Source organism: Sceloporus occidentalis, unplaced genomic scaffold (assembly GCF_023333645.1).
Source record: "Sceloporus occidentalis isolate IW3139 unplaced genomic scaffold, rSceOcc1.0.p SCAF_2, whole genome shotgun sequence".
In the NCBI taxonomy this organism is placed as follows: Eukaryota; Metazoa; Chordata; class Lepidosauria; order Squamata; family Phrynosomatidae; genus Sceloporus; species Sceloporus occidentalis.
Window position 1 is genome coordinate 164,750,211 of NW_028316982.1, and position 26,312 is coordinate 164,776,522.

Consider the following 26,312-nt stretch of genomic DNA (forward strand, 5'->3'; position numbering starts at 1 on the left):
CAGGGTTGCTAAGGTACTCTACTTTCTTTTGATATATGATATTATACTATTATTCTGAACGCCTGATGAGGGTTTATATTTGCTTAGATCAGCAGCTATTAACTTACTAAGAGATACGTTATTGTCTCCTCTCTGACAGAGACTTAAAAGACAAAGAAATTGATCACGTATGATAAATTTGTAAAAAAAAAAAAAAAAAAAAAGGAGGGATTAAAAACTCCAGAACAATTTTTATTTAGAAATGGAAACAAAGAACTTGCAAAGCTAAAATCCAACCCACCAGAAAATGCTCTCTCTCTCTCTCTCAATGTTAATACTTGCCAACCCAATTCGTTATGGTAGCATACACTGTTCTTATGTCACACACATCAGTCACTGAGCAAAACAGTCTGAAGTGACTTTTAATGCTCAAGAATAACAAGTGGAGCCTGCAATAGAGCCTTGCAGTGTATAATGTTCTTCTTCATGGCTGGTTAGCTGGCTCCCTGCTGTCTTCCAAGAAACTATTCAATCCTCTCACTCCATTTCTGTGTTTTCCATCCATGAGCATTCAGTGTACATTGGACATATTCAGTTCTCAATGGATTACTGTTTTTTTTCTTTTTGCCAAGTAAGTGTGTGTGTGTGTGTATAGAATATCATTGCAGATTCTTTTTCCTAAATAAAATTTTAGTGCCCTCTGAAATCTGCTGATGTTTTTCCTCTTCAGTGTGTGGCTGACAGTGCCATTCTAACTATATTAGGATCACATAGCAAGTATGCTACATATTGGTGTGGGTTTTGCATGGGCCAAGGGCTGCATTCACCCTACCCCCTGCTATTTTTGTAGCTCCTGATGTCACTGCCTCCCAGCAGCAAACAAACAAACAAGCAAACAAATAAATAAACATCAACAACAAAAAACACATGTGCACATTTCCACATTAAAACATGGTGCATGAAGAATACACTCTTTATTTTGAGATAACTTTCTAGGACGTTCAGTTCTCTTCTTTGCAAAAGCTACACACACACCGTGCTTTTCCCTCACCTTGATTTTCATAAACAAAAAAGTGATTTCCCCGAATTCTGAGGAAGAGAGTCCCATGGCAAGGTCCAGGAGACTGAAAATGGTGACTAGATCCACCAAAACTTTGCATCATTGTGTATCTGAGAGTTGTCACTACCTAACCAGTTAGTTTAGTTAGCTAGGTGGAAAGGAATTTCTGGAGATCTACAATGGTCAAAAATAGAACAGATTTAGCTCCATGCGAACCTTCCTTAGTTACACAATATTGTGTTCCAAGCTATCATTCCATTCTCTTCTGTATTATATCAAAAGAGATGTGTTTTCAAGAGGTCTAATTCTGGGATTCTGGAAATCTGTGGCATGTGAAGGGAGCAGGGTAGAAAGAACACATTAAACCAAAAGCATAAGAAAGTAAAATACAAAACAGAAGTTCGCTAGTTCTGCGAATTTATGTGAATTCGAATTGCGTTTGAACTGATTTCCATTGCCCGAAAATAGCTTGCCATGCCCAAAATTGCCTGTGGTGGTCTGTCACGCAATAACGTGAAACCCCATGATTGTGTTCAGACTGACTTCCCATTGCCAGAAATTGCATGTGGTAGTCAGTCTATCATGCAATAACGTTAAATTCCATGATTGCATTTGGATTGTCATTGGATTATACTTCCAATTTCCCTTGTCTGATAAATTCCACAAACTCTTACTATTTAATATAGCCAGAGTGACTAATATAAAACAAGACACCATCAACCATAATAGTAAAGTGTGTATGCCATGCGTGAACACATTAAGCACAAAAAAACCTGGAATGGGAATAATCATAATTATGAGCCCATGATGAGTCCCTGTGAGAGGAAAAAAACAAAAGAAAAGTAGCAAATAGTGTCCAGGCAACTGATCTTTGAAATTCATAGATGTTTGATAGATTTTTAAACACTGGAGTGGTGAGAATATTTGCAGTCATTCTATAACTTCTCAACAGTTAAGCCAGTGTCTGTGAAGGGCCATTTCAATCAACTGAAGGTAGAAAAGTTAAAGCCGGTCACTAGGGAGATTTCAAGACTGCAACCTACATTTATCTTTGTTTACCTCTCCCTTTGGCCAAATTTATCTTATCTGAGGTAATTAATTGGCAAAATCAATATTTCTGTCTGCAAATCTATGTGTTCTGCAGTTTACCTTGATACCTTATTTGTCTCTCTTTGACAGTATTAAACGCCCGTGAAGCTGGTTTTGAATTTCTAAACAGGCACAAAGATACTATCTCTCCTTGCTGTCTTCTTCATAATGCTTTTCAAAAACTTCACTGGCAGCTGCATGTACAAAGCATAGGAGGAAGCTATTTTAAATATGAGGTTATCTACAAATCTTTCTCATAGCTCAGTGGCAACAACAAAAGCTTTGAGGTTTTCATTTCTAATGAACCTAGGATACAGAAACGACCATTAGGGTACCCCACCCAGCAGTGAGTAACCACAACCAAAAGTAAACGGTTATTCTGATCAAGTTGTGAACATATTTAAAGGCTCCTCCCTGTTGTGCATGTAAGTTGTTTCTAGGGTCAGAAATAATTTTTTCCGATTAAAAATAACATTATTATACTTTATTTTTCATTTTCATTTTCAAATAGCAGCAGACCAACTGAACATAAAAGGGAGATTAAAAATATAAAGTTGCAGATAGAAAGCCAAACAAATATACAGTTAAAAGGCATTGCCAGCAACTGAAAAAAATAATGGGAACTTGCAACACTGGAAACATCAGCACTGCAGAAATAAAGCATCTTGACATCACTTTAACTGCCATGGCGAAATGCTATGGATTTCTGAGAATTGTAGTTTGTTGCAGCACCAGAACGTTAAATGTCTCACAAAACTACAATTGCCAGAGTTTTCACATCATCGAGACATGGCAGTTACAGTGTTGTCAAACTGGATTATGCATTTTATTATTATTATTATTATTATTATTATTATTATTTAACTGAGATACGCCATGGGGCCAAAGAGAACAGTAACTCAATAGGCCATGTTGTTCTACATATATTGCATTGTTTTGTAGAATTTTTTCACTGCTATTCACAGAATTAATTTCGTTTTGAGTACATTATTTCCAGAGACAATTTCTTAGGCCAACCCATAAGATTGTCTATCCTTAAGTGCAGTCTGAGTACCAACCTCCCTGTTACCTCTAGTATTCCCCAATTCTAGATACAAGATGTCAAGATAAAAGGAAACAAGGTTTTTTTCACTCTACACAATTATAGGACTTTTATTATTGTTGTGTGCTTTCAAGTTGTTTCTGACTTATGGAGACCCTAAGATGAACATATCAAGGGTTTTCTTGGCATGTTTTTTCAGAGGGGCTTTGCCTGAGGCTGAGAGCATGTGACTTGCCCAAGGTCACCCAGATGCTTTTATGGCTGAGCTGGGAATCAAACCCTGCTCTCCAAAGTGGTAGTCAAAATGATAGTGACACGCAAACCAGTATGCCATGCTGGCTCTTGGTTCCACCTTAACTTCCATGGCAACATCCTATATAGTCAGGCTACATCTTATTCATGTTGAACCCGATGTGTCCTGGAATTTGTAGTCTGGTGAGGTACTAGATCTCTCTGGCTGAGAATAATATCTTATGTAAGTACAATATCCAGGATTCCATAGGATGGAACCATAGCAGATAAAGTGGAATCACAACATTATAACTGTGGTGTGAAAGTGCCCCAGTCCTTTATTCATTATTATTATTATCATTATTATTATCTTAGGTCTAATCTGCACTGCAGAAATAATGCACTTTGACACTGCTGTAACTGCCATGGCTTAGTGCTATAGAATACTGGGATTTGTAGTTTGTGGTGGCACCAGAGCTCTCTGTCAGAAAAGGCTAAATATCTCACAAAACTACAGTTCACAGAATTCCATAGTACTGAGCCATGGCAATTAAAACAGTGTCAAACTGCACTATTCCTGCAACTCAGATTAGACCATAGTCAGGCTACATCTTATTCACAATGAACCCAATGAGAGTAAGTGCTAACAAAATATTATGGTATAGGACTGAACTGTTAGATTGATTTATGCATAGACTTTGTCCAAAGTGACTCATAAAAAGAATCAACATATTATTGAAATTCAACACCATATTTTAGGAACAAAAAACTCTTGAAACAACCTGATAAAAAACACACTTACATAAGGCAATTCAGCAGACATAGCCTAAATTCAGTATTACCGTGAAATAATCAAGATTTTGTATATAGCAAACACAAAGTAAAATCAAAACTAACAGAAGACAAACAAAAAGCTATTGTAAGCCTCTTTCCTAGGTGCATTTGAAAGGGGCACAGTAACCTAGCAGAAATACTGTTCAGATATCTTGTGGACAAGGTATTTTCAGCATGCTAGATGTTTCGCAGTGTCTCATCTTTCTTCCAAAGAAGGCTGGTTGGCAGCAACAAGAGGGAAATTTTGAGAAGCCAATGCCAAGCATGGTAAATCTTCTTCCTCAGCTATGCTTCCCCCTCAAAACTCCAGGTGTTCTGGCTGCTGGTGCTGGTTATGTTTATAGTGCAGTAAAACAAACACGAAAAGTCCTGGATGAACTATGTTTGCCTCTCTCTTTCTTATTTGATTAATTTTATTTGCAATTGGTAAAGTATATTTAGTGTGGGTTATTTTATTGCAATATTAACGTTATGATTTTCCATGATTCATTGGCGCGTTATAGACGGGCCTTTAATACGCCCCCGTCACATGCTAGGGGTTGGCCGAGGACCTAGCGTCCACACCGGCCTCACCCCTAGCACGTGACGAGGGCGTAAAGATGGTGGTGCCCTATACACACGGGTGCAGCCATCTTTACGTGCTGGATGTGTTGCGTCCGCACGTGTCGCCTTGGAAATGACGCCGCAAATGCGCCCCTTGCGCTTTGCAGCGCCTCTTCCAGGGCCTCAGAAGGAGCGCGATTTCCGCGCTCCTTCTCGGCAGCGTCCGGGAGCCGCGCTGTTTAAAGGCTGCTGCTCCTGGATGGTGCAAGCGGCGGCGGCAGCAGACCGCCGCAATCCGGCGGTCTGTAACGCGCCCTAGATTTTGTAGCAACTTACAAGGCAAAAACTGATTAGTAGTAACAGGGTAGTATAGCCTAGACTAGGAAACCGGAGTTCAAATCTCCACTTGACACGGAAACCCACTTATGACCTAGGGCAAGTCTCTCAGGCTCAGAAGAAGGTAACAGAAAAACCTCCACTGACGAAATCTTTCCAAGAAAACCCTGTAATAAGATTGCCTTAAGGTTCCCATAAGTCAGAAACAACTAGGATCATGCAGCTCCCTCCAGGACTTTCTTTAGGCCACTGTAAGTTTTTAGATTCTAGGTGTAATACATCTTGCCATAATTCTGGCTTCTTATTGAGATAGAAATTTTTTTTAAATAAAAGACAGAAAATTGGGCTATTAGGCAGCAATAGAGCTTAACAACCCAATTTATGAACAGGCAAGAATCCTGGAAGAATTTCATAAAAGTTGGATTCTGGGTATATCAAAAAACTTCCAGTCATGATAACATGCTTCGATGTACACTTAGATGAAATGACAAAATACGCTGCAGGATTTGAAAGAGAAAAGCTTTTACTTGAATGGAAAAATTTGAATGGAAAAACAGTAGCTAATTAGCCTACTGAAATTTTTGTGGAGGGGTTAACACTAGCAAGCTCTGTAAGAAGAAAATTACTTCCAGAATAGCAATATGCTGAGCCAACTGTTTTTCTATTCTAAATTAGCATGAGTCCACTACCACCTTTGCTGTGTAGAGCTATCTGTGAGTCAGGAAACTCACAATAAAAGTAGCACTTCAACCATGAAATTACCTGGTGGCCTTATGCAACTAATCCAATCAACCACAGTCCCTGTCTATCTGCAACACAGGAATAATACCAGCCTATCTTACAAAGTGATTGTTGAGACTGCTTAGATAACATATGCATTTGATGTTGTTGTGTGCCTTCAAATCGTTTCTGATTTATGGTGCCCCTAAGGCAAACCTATCATGGGGTATTGACTGGATTTGTCCAGAGGAGGTTTGCCATTGCCTTCTCCTGAGGCTGAGATTGTGTGACTTGCCCAAAGATCACCCAGTGGGTTTCATGACTCAGCTGGGAATCAAAATCTGGTCTCCATGCTGGCTCTATGCACATTATGCACATTATACTTAATATCTCAAAGTACTTTGCAAATAAGAACCAGCGTGGTGTAGTGGTTTGAGTGTCAGACTAGAACTCTGGAGACCAGGGTTTGATTTTTTGCTCAGCCATGGCAATCCATTGGGCGACTTTGGGTGAGTCACACACTCTCTGCCCCAGAAAACTCCATGATAGGTTTTCCTTAGGATATCCATGTCAGAAATGAATTGAAGGCATGCAACAGTAATTTTTGCAAATGCTACATATCACTGTTAGTACTGCCACTATTATTGCAATAAATCAATTTCTGCTTGTTTATACCAGGTACAAATTATGCCTTTTCTGTCTGCAATCTGAGGATATCAAGTAGGAACTTATTCCTCATCTAGATAACCTCTTGATCCCTTCCTTGTTTCTAGAGTGGATTTGAGACAGCATCCCTTCCTTAACAGAGGAAGACTCTACCCCTTTGGACCATTGCATTCCATTTTAAATGACAAAGGTCAGTGTTGGGGGGAAGTCTATATGGGTGCATGGGCGCATTCGTACTGCAGAAATAATCTATTTGACACCACTTTATCTGCCCTGGCTCAATGCTATGGAATTCTGGAAACTGTACTTTGTTGTGGCACCAGAAAGGAGGTCTGTCCCAAAATAAAAATAATCTAATTAAAAATGTAGTAAGGTTTTCTGTCAGTGTAATGGTTACAGTAATGAATTACAGGGGGAATCTGGTTGTGTGAGTTACAACAAGTTACCCAATCAGTTACTTTAAAAAAGTAACTTTCCAACCTCTGGTCAGATTAGTAAGGAACAGGGCTATATTGTTGGTGCAATTCAGTACATAGCAGCTTTGTATATAGTAGATTCTATGTGAGGATTTACTTAGACATCATAATAAACAAGCTCTTTCAAACATGGCTTTTTCAGGGCACACACACAAAAGCAAAACCCTGATTCTCATGAACTTGGTGCAGTGTTTGAATTACAGTTCTGTTCATAGTTTGCATCTAATTACCAAAATTAGAAAAAAGGGGGAAAGTATGGGAATAGCAAAGTTGTGAATGATCCTAGGCTTTGCTTTACCTTCATTCACTATTTTTTAAAAGTCCTGTTACGCAAAGTCCTAGCCATTTTCAATGGGATGGAAGTGCTTTCTATATAAGCAAAGAGAGAGCTTTTGTGTTTCAGCATTCTGGCAAGCAACCAATACCTTCCGTTTTGAATGGCTGGTTGCTGCTATTGCTTTTAAAGCTTTTTACATTTCCTGTGAAACAACTCTCCCACTATTGACCAAAAAAGAGAGGGTGGAGCAGCTATAAAAACCACAGTCTAGAAATCACTCACATATCAGAACAGGGTCAAAGACTGAAAGACAGGTTCAGAAGGACCATACTAGGCTGAGGAAAAACTACACAGAAAAACACAACTCCTCTATGTGTCAGGAAAAACAAGATGTTTTGGTCTCAGTAGATATCTAGTGAGCAGGGTCTAGCTTGAAGACTTTCTAAAGAGTTATCATAGCACTGCATTTTATCACCCATTCTTTTGAAATACCAACCTCAAAATAAAACACTTCATCAAACTGTGGATTGTTTGTCTTCTTCTTAACTTTTGTCTTTTTGGCTTCTGATCTGTAGAGGGCAAAAGAATGCAACAGGAGAGAATTACACCAAATATATCTAGTTGTTTTGCACTTATAAAGCTTACTCCTTCACTTATTCTTCAAACAAATAAGCCCTGGACCTATTTGGGTGTTGCACTTAACTCAGCCTCCTGCATAGTGAGATTGGGATCAGATTTGTTCTGGTCTTATCTACTTTACCCAATGCATGTAAACAAAGGCAATGTCCAAAGCAGTATACCCCACATGTAAGTGAGCCAAAAAGAGTCATGTTTCATTTACATATGCTGCTTTGCCTTGCCAAGCGGTCACAACAAGGATCTTCCAAAAAGAAAACCATAAGATCATATCAGAGCAGTAAATAGCCATAAACATCCACAATATATTCCTAAAAATAGAAATATGTCAGGCTAGAAGTAAGAACAAACAGGAGGGTGAGAGTGGAAGTGGAAACTATGGGCAATCAACACCACTGGCTATTCATCAAAATCCCTGGTGGGGAAAAATATATACTTTTAATCTGACACTGAAAACATGCTAATGTTTGTGACTTAGTAAGGGAAGCTTCAAGGCATGGACCACCACCACCAATGTTCAAAGTATAGAAACTGGGAGAGAAATCCTGTATTCAAGTGACCATGGGATCTCCTGATTTCTTCACTTTCTTGGTGAGTAAACTAAGAGAGGAAGTAGATAAATTCACAACTCATTCTCAATGTCACTGCACACAGAGAGAAAGAAGAACGGGGAAAACATTGAACTATTAAGTTTATCGCATGGGGCTTCAACCGTTCCCCAGCGCGTTCTAACAGGGGCGAGCGGGGGCGCGCACGGAGCGCGATGGGCACCGGATGGGGCCCAAAACGCGACTTTATCGCACGGGGGGGCCGCCGCCGCCACACGTTCCCATCGCGTCCCAATTTGGTTCCAGAGGGCGCCATTTCTGGGAACTATTTCCAAGCGCCCCCATTGGCAGGATTTACCAATGACATACTCTCTTCCTAAGTGATGGAGAAAGAAGTCAAGTGGAAAGAATACTTTGTTATATCTTAAAGCAAGGATGGGCAATGGTGGAAGGTTACAGGGCCACAATCATAGCCTTCCAGGCGAACTTGGAGGGCTGTACCTGCTCCTGCCAAAAAAAAAGTCTTCCCCACATGCCTCTAGGGGGCATGGAGGCATTTTCACCATGTTTTAGGCTTCAAAAAAGGCCTTTCCTGAACCTAAAGTGGTTCATGGAGGCTGCAGAATGTGTGGAAATGTCTCTTAGTAGACATTTTCTATCATTTCAGAACAAATGCACGGGGCTTCCGGTCGAAATGGCGGCGTGAAAAGCCTCCTCCAGAGAAGGCTCCGGAGGACGCTTACGGCCGGCGGAGACGGGGGTGGTCGGGGTAAGGTACCTTCCACCCAGAAGAAACTTCCCGGTAAGGGAGAGGCAGAGGGGCTCGGCAGAAATCCCCCCCAATATTAAAGCAAAGAGAATTTGCCATCAGACCGAATCCGAGCTGAGTGTCGGAACAGCGCGGGGGTTCGAGCAGCCACGTCCGCAGGCAGAGGTGTCTCAAGCCGCGGCTTGAAGACGGAGGCGCCGCCACCACTTTACAGCTACCTGGGGAAACTTGAAGAAGAAAGAAAGAATCTATCCAAGCTAAACTTTCTGCACTGGGATCTGACCCTAAAAGCCTGAGGCTTGAGTGAGAGACATAAGTCGAGTGCTGGGAGTCTGCTCTAAAGGAAAAAAACCTGAGAGCAAAGAGACACCAGCCCGACGTGCTGGAGGGAAATCCTCTTCATTTTCCTTTCCTCTCTCCCCTTTTTTACTTCCCTTTCCCCTCTCCCTTCCCTTTCCTTCCCTTTTCTGATCCCCCTACCCCCATCCCCTTTGTATTTTATTTTTAGGTGCTGTGTAAACCCGAGGAGCAGCGGGGCTCGAGCCCAAAGCAGGGGAAAGAGAGAGAGCGAGGGACGGTGTGGAGGAGCGCGAAGGAGGGGGACCCGCTGTTCCAAAGTGATGCCGAAGCAGAACCAACTTCTAGCAGCACTATCTTAAAAGGCTTTGGGAGGAGAAGGAATTAAAACACTTCTGAATTGCGGAAAGAAGACCCTCCATTGAAAGTAAAACTGTTAAAGGGGAAAGGTGGACTGAAGAGCGACGAACTTGTGGGGGGGAAGGAGGAAGAGGGAGAGGGGAAAGGAAAAATGGCGCCTGTAGCTGTTTGAATGCTTAGGCTTCCTTGATTGCTGATGTTTCTGATGACCATAAGGGCGGGAGAGGGTAAGTGAAATTCATCCTTTTGGAATAAACCTTTGAAGTTGTTTTGTAATCTTGCTAAATAGCCGAATTTTAGACATCACAAACTGTAATTATAATCTGAAACATCGTGTGTAAGTTTGTTACTGTGTCTTGTTACAGTTTCCTTCCTTTTTGTTAGCAACAGTATCTTGGAAATTCTAAGTATATTATACTAGACTACTGTATATTTTAAGATCTAGATGTAATGAAATGTGATTATAAGGTAGGGAGGTAGGTATAAACTACTAAGAAAGAAATAAGGTATACTTTGTTTGTTCCCTGTATATGCTCTAGAGCAGATATCTACTTAAATAGCAACAAGTGGGGTTAATCTAATTCACTCCCTGCTAACTGTTTGCCTCCTCTTAAGAACTGGTTAAGCCTTGCCTCTTTACACTTACTTTGTTTGTGAATACTAATCTTGTTGAATCCTCATTGTTATTGATTTTCTCTTACATTGCTTTTGAAACTGTGTTGATAGAAGGGCTAACAGGGGCCATATAATAGGTTTGGGATATTTAAGTTTACCACAAGGGCCTCATTGATTCCAACTTAGCTGTGAGATATAGGCGGGGTACAGACCGCCGCTTTGCAGCGGTCTGGCACCGCCGCCAGAAGGTCCGCGGGGGAGCCGGAGCCTTCAAACGGCCCGACTCCCGCGCGGACCGAAAAAAGAAGCTCCAAAATGGAGCTTCTTTTTGCGTCGCGTTTGCGACGTAGCGAGGCGCCAGGGGCGCGCTCGCTACGTCAGCAGCGGCGCGACGCGTCTGGACGCTGTGCGTCCGATGCGTAAAGATGGCGGCGCCCATGTAGAAGGGGCGCCGCCATCTTGTACGGACGGAGTCCGTACTAGACCATGGGGCGTCTAAAAGAGACGCCCCTTTTTTAAAATGGGACGTCCGGAGGACGTCCCAAATGTCCGTGTAGAAAGCCCCATAATATACTTAATTTGATTTAGTCTATGAGAACTTGCCTTAATTAATTATTTGATCTAATCGGACTTTGCAAAAGAGGGAAAGGGAGGAAGGGAGAAGGAGTGGGGAAAGGGTGAGGAAGGGAGAGAAAGAAAGAGAAGGAAAAAGGAAAGGGAAAACAAGTTAAAATCCCCTTAAGACAACTTAAGACAACCTCCCTAAAGATTGATTGATAGAACTCCCTTGATAAAATTATAGTAACACCGAGTGAGTGTTTTAGGCTTAAAGATAACACCAATATTGGTCGAAATCTTTAAATTGAGTTGAATAAAAATCCACATATTAGTAACTACCCACATACTACTATCTATATCAGTCGTTAAAATGGCGTCAGGTACCCGTAAGAATACGGCTCTAGCCCAAGGATCAATGGTAAATCTTCGAAGACCCTCACTCGAGAACTCAAATAAAACTACAGATCCCTTTGAAACCCTGATGGGAGAAATGAAGAGACTTCATGCTGAAACAAACGCTGAAATCCAAAGATCAAATGAGGAATTAAAGAGTGAATTTAAGGCGGAAATGAGTGAAGTGAGAGCCTGTCTAGACAAAATAAATGTTGAGATGAACAAGATGAACGGAAGAATCAAAAACTTAGAAACACACTCAGGGAAAATGGAGAAAAAGATGGCTGAGGTCAAAAGTGAAATGTTGGAGGATCAGGAGCAAATTCTACGATTACAACTGAAACAAAGAGAGAACTGCCTTAAACTGCGTGGTCTGGTAGAAAAACCGAATGAAAACCTCTATGTGGAATTAGCCCCGATCTTAGCGAAATTTGTGGAAGAACCTGAAGCACAATTTCCCTGGGAGTTAGACCGTATTTATAGACTCAACTCTTATATAGCCAAACAAAAAAAATTACCCAGAGACGTGGTTGTTTACTTTGTCCGTAAGCAAACTAGGGACTTAGTTCTTCAGCAAAGCTATAAAGCTAAATTATTAGTAGACGGAAGAGAAGTAATGATTCTGAAGGACATTCCGGGGAAGATTTTACGTAGAAGGAAGGACTACGGCTTCTTGATTGACAACCTAAGGAAGTACGATATACCTTTTAGATGGGAAGAGATTGAGGGGGTTCAGGTAACATGGAAGCAAAAGAAAATAAGGATCAATACAGTTGAGAAAGCAAGAGATTTCTTAAAGGAGATTCAGCAAGAATTGGAAAGGGAGAGAAAGGAGGACGAAGGGGGAGGGAAAGAGTAAAGAAACTAGGTACCTAGTATTAAATACCAAACTCCTACCTCCCTGCCTAATTTGAATTTGTATTAGATTTATTCAAGTAAATTTGCATTTCTTTTGATAGATTTTAAACACTAATTAATTGATTATTGTTGAGATGTGGATTTTACGCCTAGTTGCTGCCTAGTTTGTTGGTACTATTGGATTTTGTACTTCAAAGCCTCTCTTAATAAAATATTGATCTCATTAACATACTGACGTTTCTGGTCTTGTAGTAAACTTTGCGGTAAATTTATACTAACAAGCATGAAAATCTTGTCGTGGAACGTCAAAGGCCTCAACTCTCCCCAAAAAAGAAAAAGAGTATTTCTTTTCCTAGAGAAAAACCAATCTGACATTATATGTTTACAAGAATCTCATATCAGAACCAAGGACACAAGATTGATTAAGAACCCAAAATTAGGCAAAGAGTATATTGTATCAATTGACCAAAGTAAAAGAGGAGTTATCATCTATATTAAGGATCACCTTGAATCCAAAGAAATATTTAAGGATAAAGATGGTTTCTTTCTGGGGGTTGAAATATGTTGGAAAGGAAAGAAATGCCTTCTAGTGGGTATATACGGACCTCAGGATAATAAAAGCAAATTCTATAAGAAGGTGCACAAGAAATTACAAGAATTTGATTATGAAAGTTTGATCATACTGGGTGATTTCAATGGGGTAATTCAACCCAGAATAGACAGAGCCTCTGATAAACATATAAAAGATTTGCAGGGTAAACTACCAAAAAGTTTCTTTAACTTGTTAGAAAGTCATGGTATGGTAGAAGTGTGGAGACATTTATACCCCAAAGAAAAATGTTATACATTTTTTTCCGAAAGGCACCAATCTTTATCTAGGCTGGATATGTTTTTTGTATCGCAGAATTTAATCAATGAAGTGACCAAAATGACAATTCTAAACAGAGATATTTCAGATCACAACCCTATTACTTTAAATTTAAATGAAACAACCAAAACGAAAAACTGGTATCTAAATGAGGACTTACTGAATGATAAGAAAATAGTAGAAGAATTTAAGAAACTGTTCCATCACTTTATAAATGAGAACAAGAACAAAGGAACACAACTACCTATGGTGTGGGATGCAGGGAAGGCAGTTATCAGGGGTTTCTTTTCACAGTGGAACATAAAAGTGCAAAAACAGAAAAAACAAAAAGCAATGAAACTGAACAATTTGCTTAAAAATAGAGAAGAAGAACTCAAGAATCACCCAAGTGATAAGAAAATCCAAAGAGAAATCAAAATGATCCAAAAACAATTGGAGATTGAAGCAACTGAAGCACTAGAGAAAAAACTTAAACTAGCAAAACAGAAGCACTTTGAACATGCAAACAAAGCAGGCAAATGGTTAGCCCATAAACTAAAGAAAGAGAAGGAGAAAAAATTTATAAATAGAATTAACTCCGAAAAAGGTATAGTAACTCAACAAGAAGAAATTAAAGAAATATTTGTCAAATTCTATCAAAATTTATATAAGGACGACCCAGGAACCTCAGAAACTCTGGGGAAAATCCAAAATTATATCATCTCTTCACCGATCGAAATTTTATCTGAGGATCAAAGGTCATACCTGAACCAACCAATAACAATTCAAGAAGTATGGAACGCAATTGATACAAGTAAATTGGGTAAATCTCCAGGAAACGATGGCCTAACAGCAAAATTCTATAAAACATTTAAATTTGAATTAGGGGGAATCTTACAAGAAATTATGAATAATGCCCTAGAAGATAATATACCACCCTCTTGGAAAGAAGCTGAAATTATAATGTTGCCTAAAGAGGGGAAAGATATACTGGAACCCAAGAATTACCGCCCTATTTCACTTCTGAACAACGATTATAAAATTTTTGCCACCATATTAGCTAATCGTCTGAAATATTGCCTCAAAAACTTGATTGATAAAGATCAGAGAGGATTTCTTCCAAACAGATTTATGAGAGACAACTCGAGACTACTCCTAAATATCCTGGAATATTATGAGAGGCATAATGACAAACAAGTGGGAATATTGTTCATTGATCTGGAAAAAGCATTCGACTCAGTTAAATGGGATACGTTAATAAAAACTTTAGAGAAAATCCAAGCTGGATCCAAATTTATTAATTGGATAACAAGAATTTATGAAAACCAGAAAGCTCAAATTAGAATTAATGGAGAAAAATCAAATTTTATAGATATTAGAAAGGGCACTAGACAGGGCTGTCCACTCTCTCCCCTTTTATTTTTATTAATAATGGAATTACTATTGAAAGAAATTAAGAATAATGATCACATAAAAGGGACTAAGATTAAGAATCAAACTTATAAAACCAGAGCCTTTGCAGACGACCTGATTTTCTTTCTTGAAGATCCAATTGAAAGTATAGGTCCGACCATGGAGATTTTAGGGAAATTTGGAACAATGACAGGATGTAATATTAACAAATCAAAATCGGCCTTCCTAACTAAAAATATGAATCCTAAAGAACAAAAACAACTAGAGGATAAATCAGGTATTAAAATAGAAAAGAAGGTAAAATATTTAGGACTAGAGATTTCAAATAAAACGAATTGCTTATTTGAAAATAATTACAAGAAAACCTGGGCAAAAATTAAACAGGATCTGCTTAAATGGAATAAACTAAATCTTACCATAACTGGTAGAATTGCCTGCATTAAAATGATGGTGTTACCTCAAATTTTATTTTTGTTCCAAATGCTTCCTATCATCTTAACAGAAAAACCCTTCAAAGAATGGGACAAGGATTTGACGCAATTTATTTGGAAGGGCAGGAAACCCAGAATAAAGTTTAAATTGTTACAGGACTCTAAAGATAAAGGGGGTTTGCGTTTACCAAATTTCAAACTGTATTTTGAGGCTTGTGGGCTAATGTGGCTTAGAGACTGGATGAATTTGGAAAATAGAAATCTGTTAGAAATAGAGGGAGATGGTAATACTTTTGGCTGGCACGCCTATTTAATTTACGAGAAGGACAAATCGAATAGAGTATTTAAGATGCACTGTGTTAGGAGTGCCCTCATAAAAATTTGGAACAAGTACAGATATAGAATTTCACAAAATATCGAAGGATGGGTCTCCCCTCAAGAAGCTTTCCATAGGAGAGAAATGGCAGTGGATTCAAAATGGTATAAATATAGAGACTTATTGGAAATGGAAAGCGGGGAAATATCTCTGAAATCGAGAGAACAACTTAATAAAGAGGGCTGGAAAATTAATTGGTTTGAGTACAACCAAATTTTATTAAGATACAAGGAGGATCTTAAAACGCATAAAATAGAACCATCGCAGGGAAACTCAGATTTAGGGAAAATTCTATTGGAGGATAATTCGAAACTGATAGGGAAAATATACAAAATATTGCTATCATTCGAAATGGAACAAGAGATCGTGAAAGAGGATATGATTAAATGGGCGAGAGAGATAGGTCACCCAATAAAACTAAACCAATGGGAGAAATCATGGAAAAATAACTTCGATTTAACAGTTTCTCAGAATCTAAGAGAAAATTATTATAAAATGTTCTACCATTGGTATATTACTCCGGCCAAGATGACGAAAATCTATAAATTAAACAACAACTTATGTTGGAAATGCAAAAGAGAAGTAGGGACCTTCTACCATTGTTGGTGGGTATGTAAAGAGGCAAAGAAATACTGGCAAGCAATTAGTAGGCAGATTGACCAAATTTTGGGTTAGAAAATACAGTTAAAACCAGAAACATTTTTATTGAGTATTTTTGATGATGATATAAAAGGAAGTGAAAAGAAAATCCTGTACTACCTGACTACTATGGCACAGATATGCTTTGCACAAAAATGGAAGAACGCTAATAGTCCAACTATAGAGGATTGGATACTTAAACTTTATGAGGCTATTATGATGGACAGACTAACTAAAGCGCTGAAACATGAGGATAACGAACAGGCAGAGGATGAATGGAGAAAGGTAATTAAGTTCATAGAGATGAAATGGGGCAAGATAGCGGTAATATCATTTAATTAGATGTGAAATCTAGACTCGACTAATTGTATAGAGAGGTGGGAATTAAGGTACACTGTTTTACTAAAGGGAAATGAGATCCACTTTTTAAAATTGAACAATGGAAAGTCACAAATGCTGAAGGAATCAGAAGGATAGGAGGAAGTCAATAAATGGATGGAAGGGCTGGAGAGAGAGAAGATAGATCAAGAATGAGAAGAATAGAGTGATGAGTTGGGAAAGATAGGTAAGAAATAGTAGCAGGTATAAGTAAGTGAAGAAGGTGAGAGTAAGTAGTGAAGTTATAGAGGATAGAGAAGGTGAATTTAGTAGTTGGGGAAGTTATTTAGGGAAGACTATGAAAGGTTCCTTTTTATTGTAGAAGGGTATAGGAAGAGAAGTTTGAAGGAAACAAGAAGAAGTAATTTGTATAGGTAAGAATGTATGTTAGCCAAGATAGTTAGTTTGCAAGTAAGTTAGTTTAGATGTAAATATAAGTATGTATGGGTATATACGGATGTATGAAATTGTATGTGTTGTATTAATTTTTAACAATAAAATTTTTCAATAAAAAAAAAAAAGAACAAATGCACAATTTTTCAAAAATTGTTTTTAATCCCTAGGAGGACTCAGGGGTGCTCCAAACAGGGTGGAGAAGCCCTCCACATCCCATAGAAAGTACAACTTGCAAAATTCTGGAACAGAAAACATTTTTGGAAAAAAAAAACAAATTTACTTTGTCCCTGGAGGTTGCAAAACCAGTACTAGGGAGCACACGCAGCCTGCAGGCCATACTTTTCCCACCCCTGTGTTAAGGCGTATGTATCAGCAGGAGGGAAATGTTTTTATCTCCATGCACTTAAAATTACACCACGAAATGATTGTTATAATTTTGTAGCACCTTGAATGCTAGAGCTGCTGAATCAATGGTAACTTGATATGTCAACACTTATGTGTAATTTTCATTGTTTCATTGAGTCTATTCTTGCTGAGACTAGCAGCTGGATTTAGGCCAAATCTTGTAGCACCATGAAGACTAAAATGTTTTAATTGGCATAGGCTTTTGAGGACTGTAGACCATTCCATCAGATGCTGGTGCATCAGATGAATGCATCAGATGAATGCATTTGATGCAAGTGGACTACAATCCACAAAAGTTCATGCCAAATAAAACATTATAGTTTTCAAGGTGTTAAAAGATTTGGCCTAACACTAACTACTAGTTTCTGCTAGAACAGACTCAGTGAAAAAATGGAAATTACGTAAGTATTGACATATCAAGTTCCCATTGATTCAATGGATCTATTCTAGTAGGGACTAACAATTAAACAAACACACATACACTCTGCAGTTATTCTAGGCACCACCTCAGGAAGTATCACTGTATTTTAGGTATCACATTGGAAGGTCAGTAGGGATTTAGTAGGAACTCACAGAACTCTCAAAAGTTCTTGCTTTACTTTTGGTAGATACGTTCAATGCCTTTCTTAATACTTATTTTTAAACATCACTTTTAAAAAATTCTGGAAAAGTGAATGATTACTAACCTGTATGGTCCTGCTAAGGTAACTGTTGCATAAGGATCACACTGTCCATTCACAATTGGAAGTCCTTGGCATTCTAGAACTCTGAATAAAGGGTGAGGGGAAATTGCTTAAGATAATACTTAGAAGATGCAACACAAATACACACTTCAAAATCTTTCTTTTACTTCAAGATTTCACAAGAAAAGCTGCCAACATTTTCTTCCTATTGAATCTGTCGCTTTGGGGGCTTTAAAACTCTTTTTCAAAATAAATGCCAGAGCCAATATAGGTATACCTCTGTTAATGAAGTAGATGTGTTGCTAGGCTTTCCTTCTTTAACAGATAATTTGGTACTGGAGGCAGAAATAGCATGGAAAGAATACTGTTAGATTCCTACACCCAAAAAGAAAGAGCAGTGTAACATGTTCCAGGAAGGGTTTTGTTCAAAGCAAACAATATGCATATGTGAAATGACACATCCAGAGGGCCTGTTCAAATTACAGAATTATAGTGCTATGATTCCATTTTTGCTGCCATGGTTTTGTCTTATGGAATCCTGGGATTAGGAGTTTAGGCATTTAGAAAACCTAGCTAGAGTGCTCCAATGTCTCACCAAGCCCAAAACTTCAGGATTCCATATGATGGGACCAGGGCATTTACAGTGGACCCTCCACATTTGCTGGGATTAGGACCACAGGACCCACATGAAAGTGGGAAACCCACAAATAAATAACAACACTTTTTTTTTACTTGAGAGAACACCTCTCTAGGAATCTCCAAGTCATCCCGCATGACTTCTGGCAGACATGGCCCATAGAATTGTGCTGGAGGAACTAGAGATCCCTAGAGAGCACATATTAATCAAATTCATGAATAATCAAATCCGCAAAAGTCAAAGCCACAAATGGGGAGGGCTGAATGTAAAGTGGAAGAATAGTGCTATAATCATGTAGTCTGAATGGGATTCTGGTTTGGGAAGTCTTGCATATGTAAATAAAAACATTTTGAACCTTCTAGAGATTACTTGAAAGCTTCCTCCCAAATGCATCCAGCTTCCACTTTTCTTATGATTTCCATTTTGCTGACCATATTTATTGTTGATAATTGCCTTCAAGTAGGCTTTTAGTGATAGCAATTATCAGATTAAAGTTAAGTTCTGTTAACATTTATGTTAAAGCATAGGGCTTATTCTTTAAGAATAAAGATGAGGGTCATGTTCAAGATTTAATAACCATGGAGACCAATCTGATTTGCTACGAAACAATCTCTATAATCTCAGTAAAGCAAAATCTGTAGACATGGGATGTGACTATGCAGTAAGGGGGGAAAAAAGAAAGTGGATAATCAAGCATGTGGAAACAAAGCTAAAGGGGAACTATGTGCCAAAACAGCCAGATGGATATATATTCATGCGTAAGCCTGTAAATTCTCATGTAATTAGCGTCACATCTAGTTTGACCCTAAGTGAAAGAAGGCAAACTATGACTGTTAAGCCCAAGATGGGCAAACTATGAGCTAATTCTTGCCTGACAGCTATGTGAATCTAGAATTTAATTTACATCCCACCCAACTATGCTGATTTTTGAAGTTAAAGGCTTTCATGGCCAGCATCCATAGTTTTTTGTGGATTTTTCAAGCTATGTAGCTGCATTCTAGAGGAGTTTCTTCCTGACAGTTTGCCAGCATCTGTGGCTGGCATCTTCAGAGAATGCTGGCATGGAAGAGAGTGGGGTACACTGTGTGACCTTTGGTTGGAAGGCAGTGATTTACATGTCAATTTCTGTGTTGGTCTGTGTTGAATGGCAAGGACCCAGGGTGTCTATTTCATTAGTGATCCATTGTGTGCTGGGAAATCCCCTCACCCTGGGTGGTGTTCATTTGCATGTTTTCAGTTTTGATTTTATGCGTTTGAGGACTGGTATCCAAGCCTTGTTTACTTTAAGGGTTTCTTCTTTCCTGTTGAAGTTGTCCAGGTGTTTGTGGATTTCAATGGCTTTACTGTGCATCCTGTTGTTGGCATGGTCCAGCATTTCAATGTTTTGAAATAGCAGGTTCAGGGGATTTCCCAGCAGACAATGGATCACTAATTAAATAGATACCCTGAGGCCTTGCCATTCAACAAAGACCAACATACAGATTAACATGTAAGTCACTCCCTTCCAACCAAAGGTCACATAGTGTATATACATCCCACTCACTTTCATGCCAGCATTCTCTGAAGATGCCAGCCACATCTGCTGGTGAAACATCAGGAATAAACTCTTCTAGAACATGGCCACATTGCCTGAAAAATCTACAAAAAACTGTGCTGATTTTTTTTACTCCTTCCACATGAAAGATGAATTAAAATCAAGAAATAGTTTGTATCTCCCATGAAGCTCTCAAATCAAGAAAATTTCAAATATGCAGCCAAGTCCCCTGTATAGCCTCATTCCCATCTAGTTTTAAGTTTGAAATAGTATACATCTTTACAGATATACTGTAACAACAACAACAACAACTTTATTTTTACCCCACCTCTCTGTCAAAAAACAATCCACCAAAGACCCTGTTGCTTTTATTCAAACATGTTTGGCTAAAAACATAGGCTTAAATCCAAGTGCAAATCCCAACTAGAGTAGAACCACTGAATCATTAGAATATATCTAAATGTTGGTTTTACATTTCAGGAATCAGTTCAATTGCTACTCTACTCTATCTGGGATTTAGCAGCTGGACTTTGGACACAGAATAAATGTTATAAGAGGGAAGAAGTAGTAATTAATAGGTATGTTGAGTGCCACACTAAAAGCAATGGTGTCAAAGAGTGGTCTTAATAATATAGAAATAGGATGCTCTATGTACAGTATATATCTCTGTGTGTATGCCTAATTTTAACAGCAAAATGGGCTTTGGGTGAGTGTAGTTATCTTCAGGAGTCACTGTTATGCCTTCCTTGGATGATGAGACATCCTTGCCTTCCTTGGATGTTAATATCTTGTGATGCCTGGCAATAAAAGCAACAAGAAACATGGGGGAATGGGTTTTCACAATCAAGAGCTTCACAGAGCTTCCTATAATTCCTGGCTACTGCATGTGTTCACTGAGACTTATGGGACCTGCAGTTCAACAACATCTGGAGGGGTACGTGTTCCCTGTCCTTGGTTCACAGAGTCAGGAAATGCAGATACTGTTTCCACAATGGAACTTACAAGTCTCAGGGAAATATGTAGATGAAACTACTGAGGAAACATGTGTAAATGTTTAGACTGTTTTAATTATTGCCAATTTCATTGTGTGTACTCCTTGGGAACATTCGTTGTTATTGAAAGGCAGCACACAAATACTATCCTTAATAAATAAAATGGCAATAATAGACATATTTTGCTGTCAGTGGCTTACTTCCCTGCAAACTCACAGGAAACTTCAACATCTGAAGAGAGAAAGACTTGGAATGCCAATGCAATGGGGATGTATAGAAGGGGCAAGTCTTGCAGGGGGTTAAACCTTTCTATTTGCATGTGGTGCACTTAATCTAGAGCAGACCCCATGCATTTACTTGTAAGGAATAAAAAGAAAGAAAACAATATTTTTCCTGCATGCTAAGCATTTAATATAAGATCTCGTTTAACTTTGGTCTTGGTCTTCTGAAAAGCAAAGGGATGACTCATATGTTAAGTGTCTCCTGGAGAAACACAAAAAAAAGAGTGGGGGGAAAGCAAGCATCATACCCATTCTAATATATTCCCTTCTCTTTTCAACCATGGCAAACTAAACTTCACATTTTGGAAATATATAATATTATACTTACTACAGAATTGTAATTGAACTTTACCTAACATTCACTTGGAAGATTTTTTCTACAATCTAAATATTTACACGTTTGAACATTCCAAAGATTTTCTAGAAAGCAAAGAAATAGTGATCAACACTCTATATTTGTGGCTCAGATGAAAAGGGAAAACATGAAGAGTGATCCTTCCACCAATGATTGGTACACAGACTTCACTAAAAAATAAATAAATCAACAGAACATTACAATGCTGCAGTCCCCCCTCATAAACTCTTTGGAGGAAGTAATATATCATTGTTTGACTGTGATGCACTATTTTATAAGAAGGATAACTGAAATGAATTACAGTAGGCCCTTGGTATTTGCTGGGGTTTAGTTCCAGGACTTCTCAAGAATACCCAAATCTGTGTTGCTTATATAAAATGGCAAAATCAAGGTTTGCTCTTTGGATTTTCAAATTTTTTAACTTTGGGAATATTTTCAAATCAGGGTAGTTGAATCTTTCAATATGGAAGGCCAACTACAGTAAAACTACTGGAACACTGTCTTTGTGTGCATAGTAACTTTGCAATTAAATCACTGAAATGCCAGTTCAAAAACACAGACAAAGCTGACATGCTCTTCTATGAGGTAAAGTGAATCAGGAGTTTGTTAATAAAAAAAGTTTAAGCATGCCTCCTACAGTTGCCAAGACAGGTATGAGTGCACAGGTATTAAGGTTTCTCACAGATTACTGTGTACAGATTATTTTAACAAAGTGGGCTTTGCATATGCATCAAAATGCCTAATTACTGAAGAATTTTCAATTTCATGGAATTTAGAATGCCACTGAAAACAATTCTGATTTTAATATGGTTGGGGTTTTTTTAAATTTGGTGTATCTTGAAACTTCTTATTAGAAGAAATTACGATTCATTTGTACACTGCTAAACAGAAGTATTATTAAAATACCAAAGTTCCATCCTCTAATTCTGAAATACCCTAGAAAGAGAAGCAAAATTTATTTCACAAGAAAGGGAGAGAATGTCTAGAAGTGGCTTGCTTACCAACCTATCCCCATCAAAGATGGATACTCCACCTGACAGGCAATGATGAAAGCTGCCACAACAACTGAGGAGTCAGAGGTGATAGAACAGAGGAAAGAAGAGAGGTAGATAGAGCTTGGAAATGTTACATTTTTTCTTTTTTGGATTACGGCTTCTAGAATCCACCTGCCAGCATGGCTACTGGCCTGCTGGCTGCGAGATTCTGGGAGTTGTAATCCAAAAAGTAAGTTTTCCAAGCTGTAGACCAGACACAGTGTATGACTCCCACAAACTGCACTGGCAAACACTCAGCTAGTTCTTTCGTACTTTCTTTTTCACATTGCGACAACACACAACAACAATATCTTCAAAATGGAAAAGAAGTGTTGTTCCATTTCAAACCCATCAATGTTTGCTTCCACTATTTAATACATTGAAAACTTTAGTAGCTTAATCTACTCACTAATTTCCAAGGCCATTGTTGACAAATCCTTCAAAAATGGTGTTATTGCAAAAAAAAAAAAAAAAAGTTTCATAAAATGTTTTGTATTTTTGCCTCTTTAAGGATTCTTGAAAAATAATTAATAATGAAGTTCAATAATGTGACAGTTCACTTTTCTATGATCACTTAGGGTGTGTGTCATAAATGTAAAATGTGTTTTAAAATAGTGTAGCTAGTATGGTGCACTGTAGTCACTTCAGCTATGAAATCTATAGTTCTCAGACCCCTCCTGTATCAGTAATATGGAACCAAGAATACAATCTAACATGCTGTTTGTTAAGAATTATTGAGTGTACTGAACACTCATGAAATGCTACAAGGGCAACAATCCTAAAATAACTGTATGCAGAAATTAGTAACTAGAGACTGAGCCAAAAATTGTACAGCAAATGTTTTCATTAAAGAGAGAAAAGGAGGGGAAAAGACTTCACCAATGATCCCAACATTTCTCAAAGGAGCCATAAAAATACAAATTAATGGATGTTTCCTGCCCCAAGTTAGTTGCTACGTTGGCACCATTTTGTTTGTTTGTTTGTTTTTAAAATCCTATTCTTCCTAGTAATGGCCTAGTAATTACTATTCTTCCTAGTAATATTATGAATACACAGTAGCTATTATTGTTCCATAAACATGATATAGAAAATATTTTTCACACCTTGTAAAAAGATAAATTACCCTCAATTCCCTAGTAATAAAAAAAAGTTATCTACAAGCTTGAGAGATTTAAAGAAATCATTTTACACTCCATACAGTATTTCAGAGTTTTTAATGTAAGAGTCCTTTCTTATATGCTGTGCTTCCTGGTTCTTACTGCAGTTATTGAGTGGCGTTCAAATGCAATTGCTATGGTTCTTTTGTGTGCGCACACAAGGAATAAGAAAACAGAGGTGGGGGAGGAATGAAAAGACAGATCAAGGAGATGCCAAAGTACCACTCCTTCCTGCACCACCAAGATAACATAAGAAACTTTGGATCACAACAGAAGGGTAACCATAGTGTGGTTTCTCTCTCTGTTAGTGTTAAATCTCAAAGCAGTGTAATGTACAACCCTATAGGTAATAAATCTACTGAGTTCAGTGGGTCTCATTCCCAGGTACATAGTTACAAATCTGGAGTGGGGCATAACCACAGGATGTGTGTTCTTTCCACACAGTCCAGGTCAGCTTCTGTTATGCCAGTGGCACAGTTTTGGCTCCCCTGCTGACAGAGAAACCTGCAGAGACAAAGAGATGTAAAGCTGCTCAGGCATTCTGCAGAAATCCTAAGAAAGTAAAGGCAGTTCAAAAGTACATTGGTGAGGAACCAAATAAAATGCAGAGGTCCTACCACAGAGATCTGAAAAGTTCTTTTTGAAGTATAACTCCCATGAACCTGGCTGGGGGATTGATTCTAGCGTTGCAGTCCAAAATTAACTTTTCCAAGCTACAATAATTATTTATAGTTGTACAATGAATGCTATGTTCTTCAGCAGAAGGATGAAGATGATCATTTAAATATTTGTTTACAAAATCTTTCCCACTAAGACATCAGTTTTGATTCCTGAAATTCAGGATTGGGGGTGGATCTAACTCAGCTCAGGACAGGGGAGTCACCAAAGTGGTGCAGGGTGTGTACACTGCACTAGGTGTCACCCTAACAGGGGGTGACACCACTGAATTACAGCACCAGGTGATAGCAACCATAGTGATGCCACTGACTGTAGAGGCAGACATTCAGATTTAGGCGGGTGAGGTCTAACTTCCTGTCCTTTTTTAAAATTACAACTCTGAGTCTATGAATGGGAGCCAGATATAAAGTAATGGCTTAAGAGGGTAGACATAGAATACAGGAATTGGAAGCTTGTGATTTTGTTTTCACTTACAGAACTGGAGCTCACAGAAAGATGCACTTTTGTTTTCTAGCACGTTATCTTGGTATAAGTTGGATAATTTAGGAGAGGGAAAGCAGTTTCATTGTCACTATTGTTGCACTATTTGGAGTTGGAAACTTTTGGTGATCTATTTATTTGCTGCAAATCACCAGTTGATCCTGCTGTACCTTTTGCTCATCAGAGAGGCTGCATCCACACTGCAGAAATAATCAAATTTGACATCACCTTAAATGCCATGGATCTATGCTATAAAATTCTGGGAAGTTGTAGTTTTGTGAGACATTTAGCCTTCACTGTCAGAGAGCTCTGGTGCCCCGACAAACTACAATTCCCAGAATTCTATAGCATGGAGACCTGGAAGTTAAAGTGGTGTCAAACCGGAATATTTCTGCAGTGCAGAGGCAGTCGGTGTTACAGAATTAGTCACATTTATTGTATTTTCAGATTTATTATGGAAGCATGATGGCTGATACTGAGACTTACAGTTGTCACTGCTAGCTAACAGAAGTCAGGCAGCCTTAATAGAAAATTAAAAGGTGAGGTAGCATGGAAATGTTAGTGTTAAAGCTAATATTTGGCATTAATTTGAAAATGAAGTCATTAACATTACTTGGTTCTTGAGGGATTTATAGAATTAATACTTTATATTATTCATTGGTAACCTGTTAGTGACCAATAAATTGAATTTTAAAAATCAACTGAAACTACTGAAAATGGATGAAAATGGCCAACTCTCACGATCTCCCTCCAAAATTTAACAAATTAAAGTAACATGAAAAGCAAACTGTCAATTTCATTGTTAAAATGAATAAAATAATGATTTCTAAAATAATACTTTGATGTTATAAACAACAATAATTTGCAATGAATTAAGGTTAAATCACATAATTACAAGCTCTGGGCACAGGACACAGTGTCCCATAGATCTTTAAAGAATTTTAGCTCTGTGGAAATGGCAAAAAACCCAAGAGATGATGTGGGACATTCCTTATCCTAGATATTGTTTTTCTCTTTAAAAAACCCTTCTATATGCTAAGTAGTTGAAATTGCTTAGACACTGGCCTACATTCACTTGTGAATGACAAGTACAGTAAATCCACTAAATTAATTGATTTTACATAAGTTGTGATTTACCAGGTTCCTATTGATTCCATGGGTCTATGCTAGTTGGGACTAGCAATTGCATGTAGGCCAATGATTACAACTATGCAGGTCACAACGCTGCTAAATGTGTACACTGGGGGTCTAGTTGTGTGTGGATTCTGCAACAAAACTTAACACTGAGGGGTTAAACATCTCATATAGC

General features: G+C 38.3%; 1 protein-coding gene across 2 annotated transcripts in view; it reads right to left on the reverse strand.

The window, feature by feature from the left end:
- The window catches only part of LOC149319232 (ras GTPase-activating protein 3), a 182,223-nt gene that overhangs the window by 37,189 nt on the left and 118,722 nt on the right, over nt 1-26,312 (reverse strand). For both annotated transcript variants that reach the window (XM_089511335.1, XM_089511334.1), the window contains exons 6-7: nt 17,859-17,939; nt 7,750-7,822 (exon numbers count right to left, since the gene is read on the reverse strand). In XM_089511335.1, the coding sequence (XP_089367461.1) occupies nt 7,750-7,822; nt 17,859-17,939 (154 nt within the window). The remainder of the gene's footprint in view (nt 1-7,749; nt 7,823-17,858; nt 17,940-26,312) is intronic.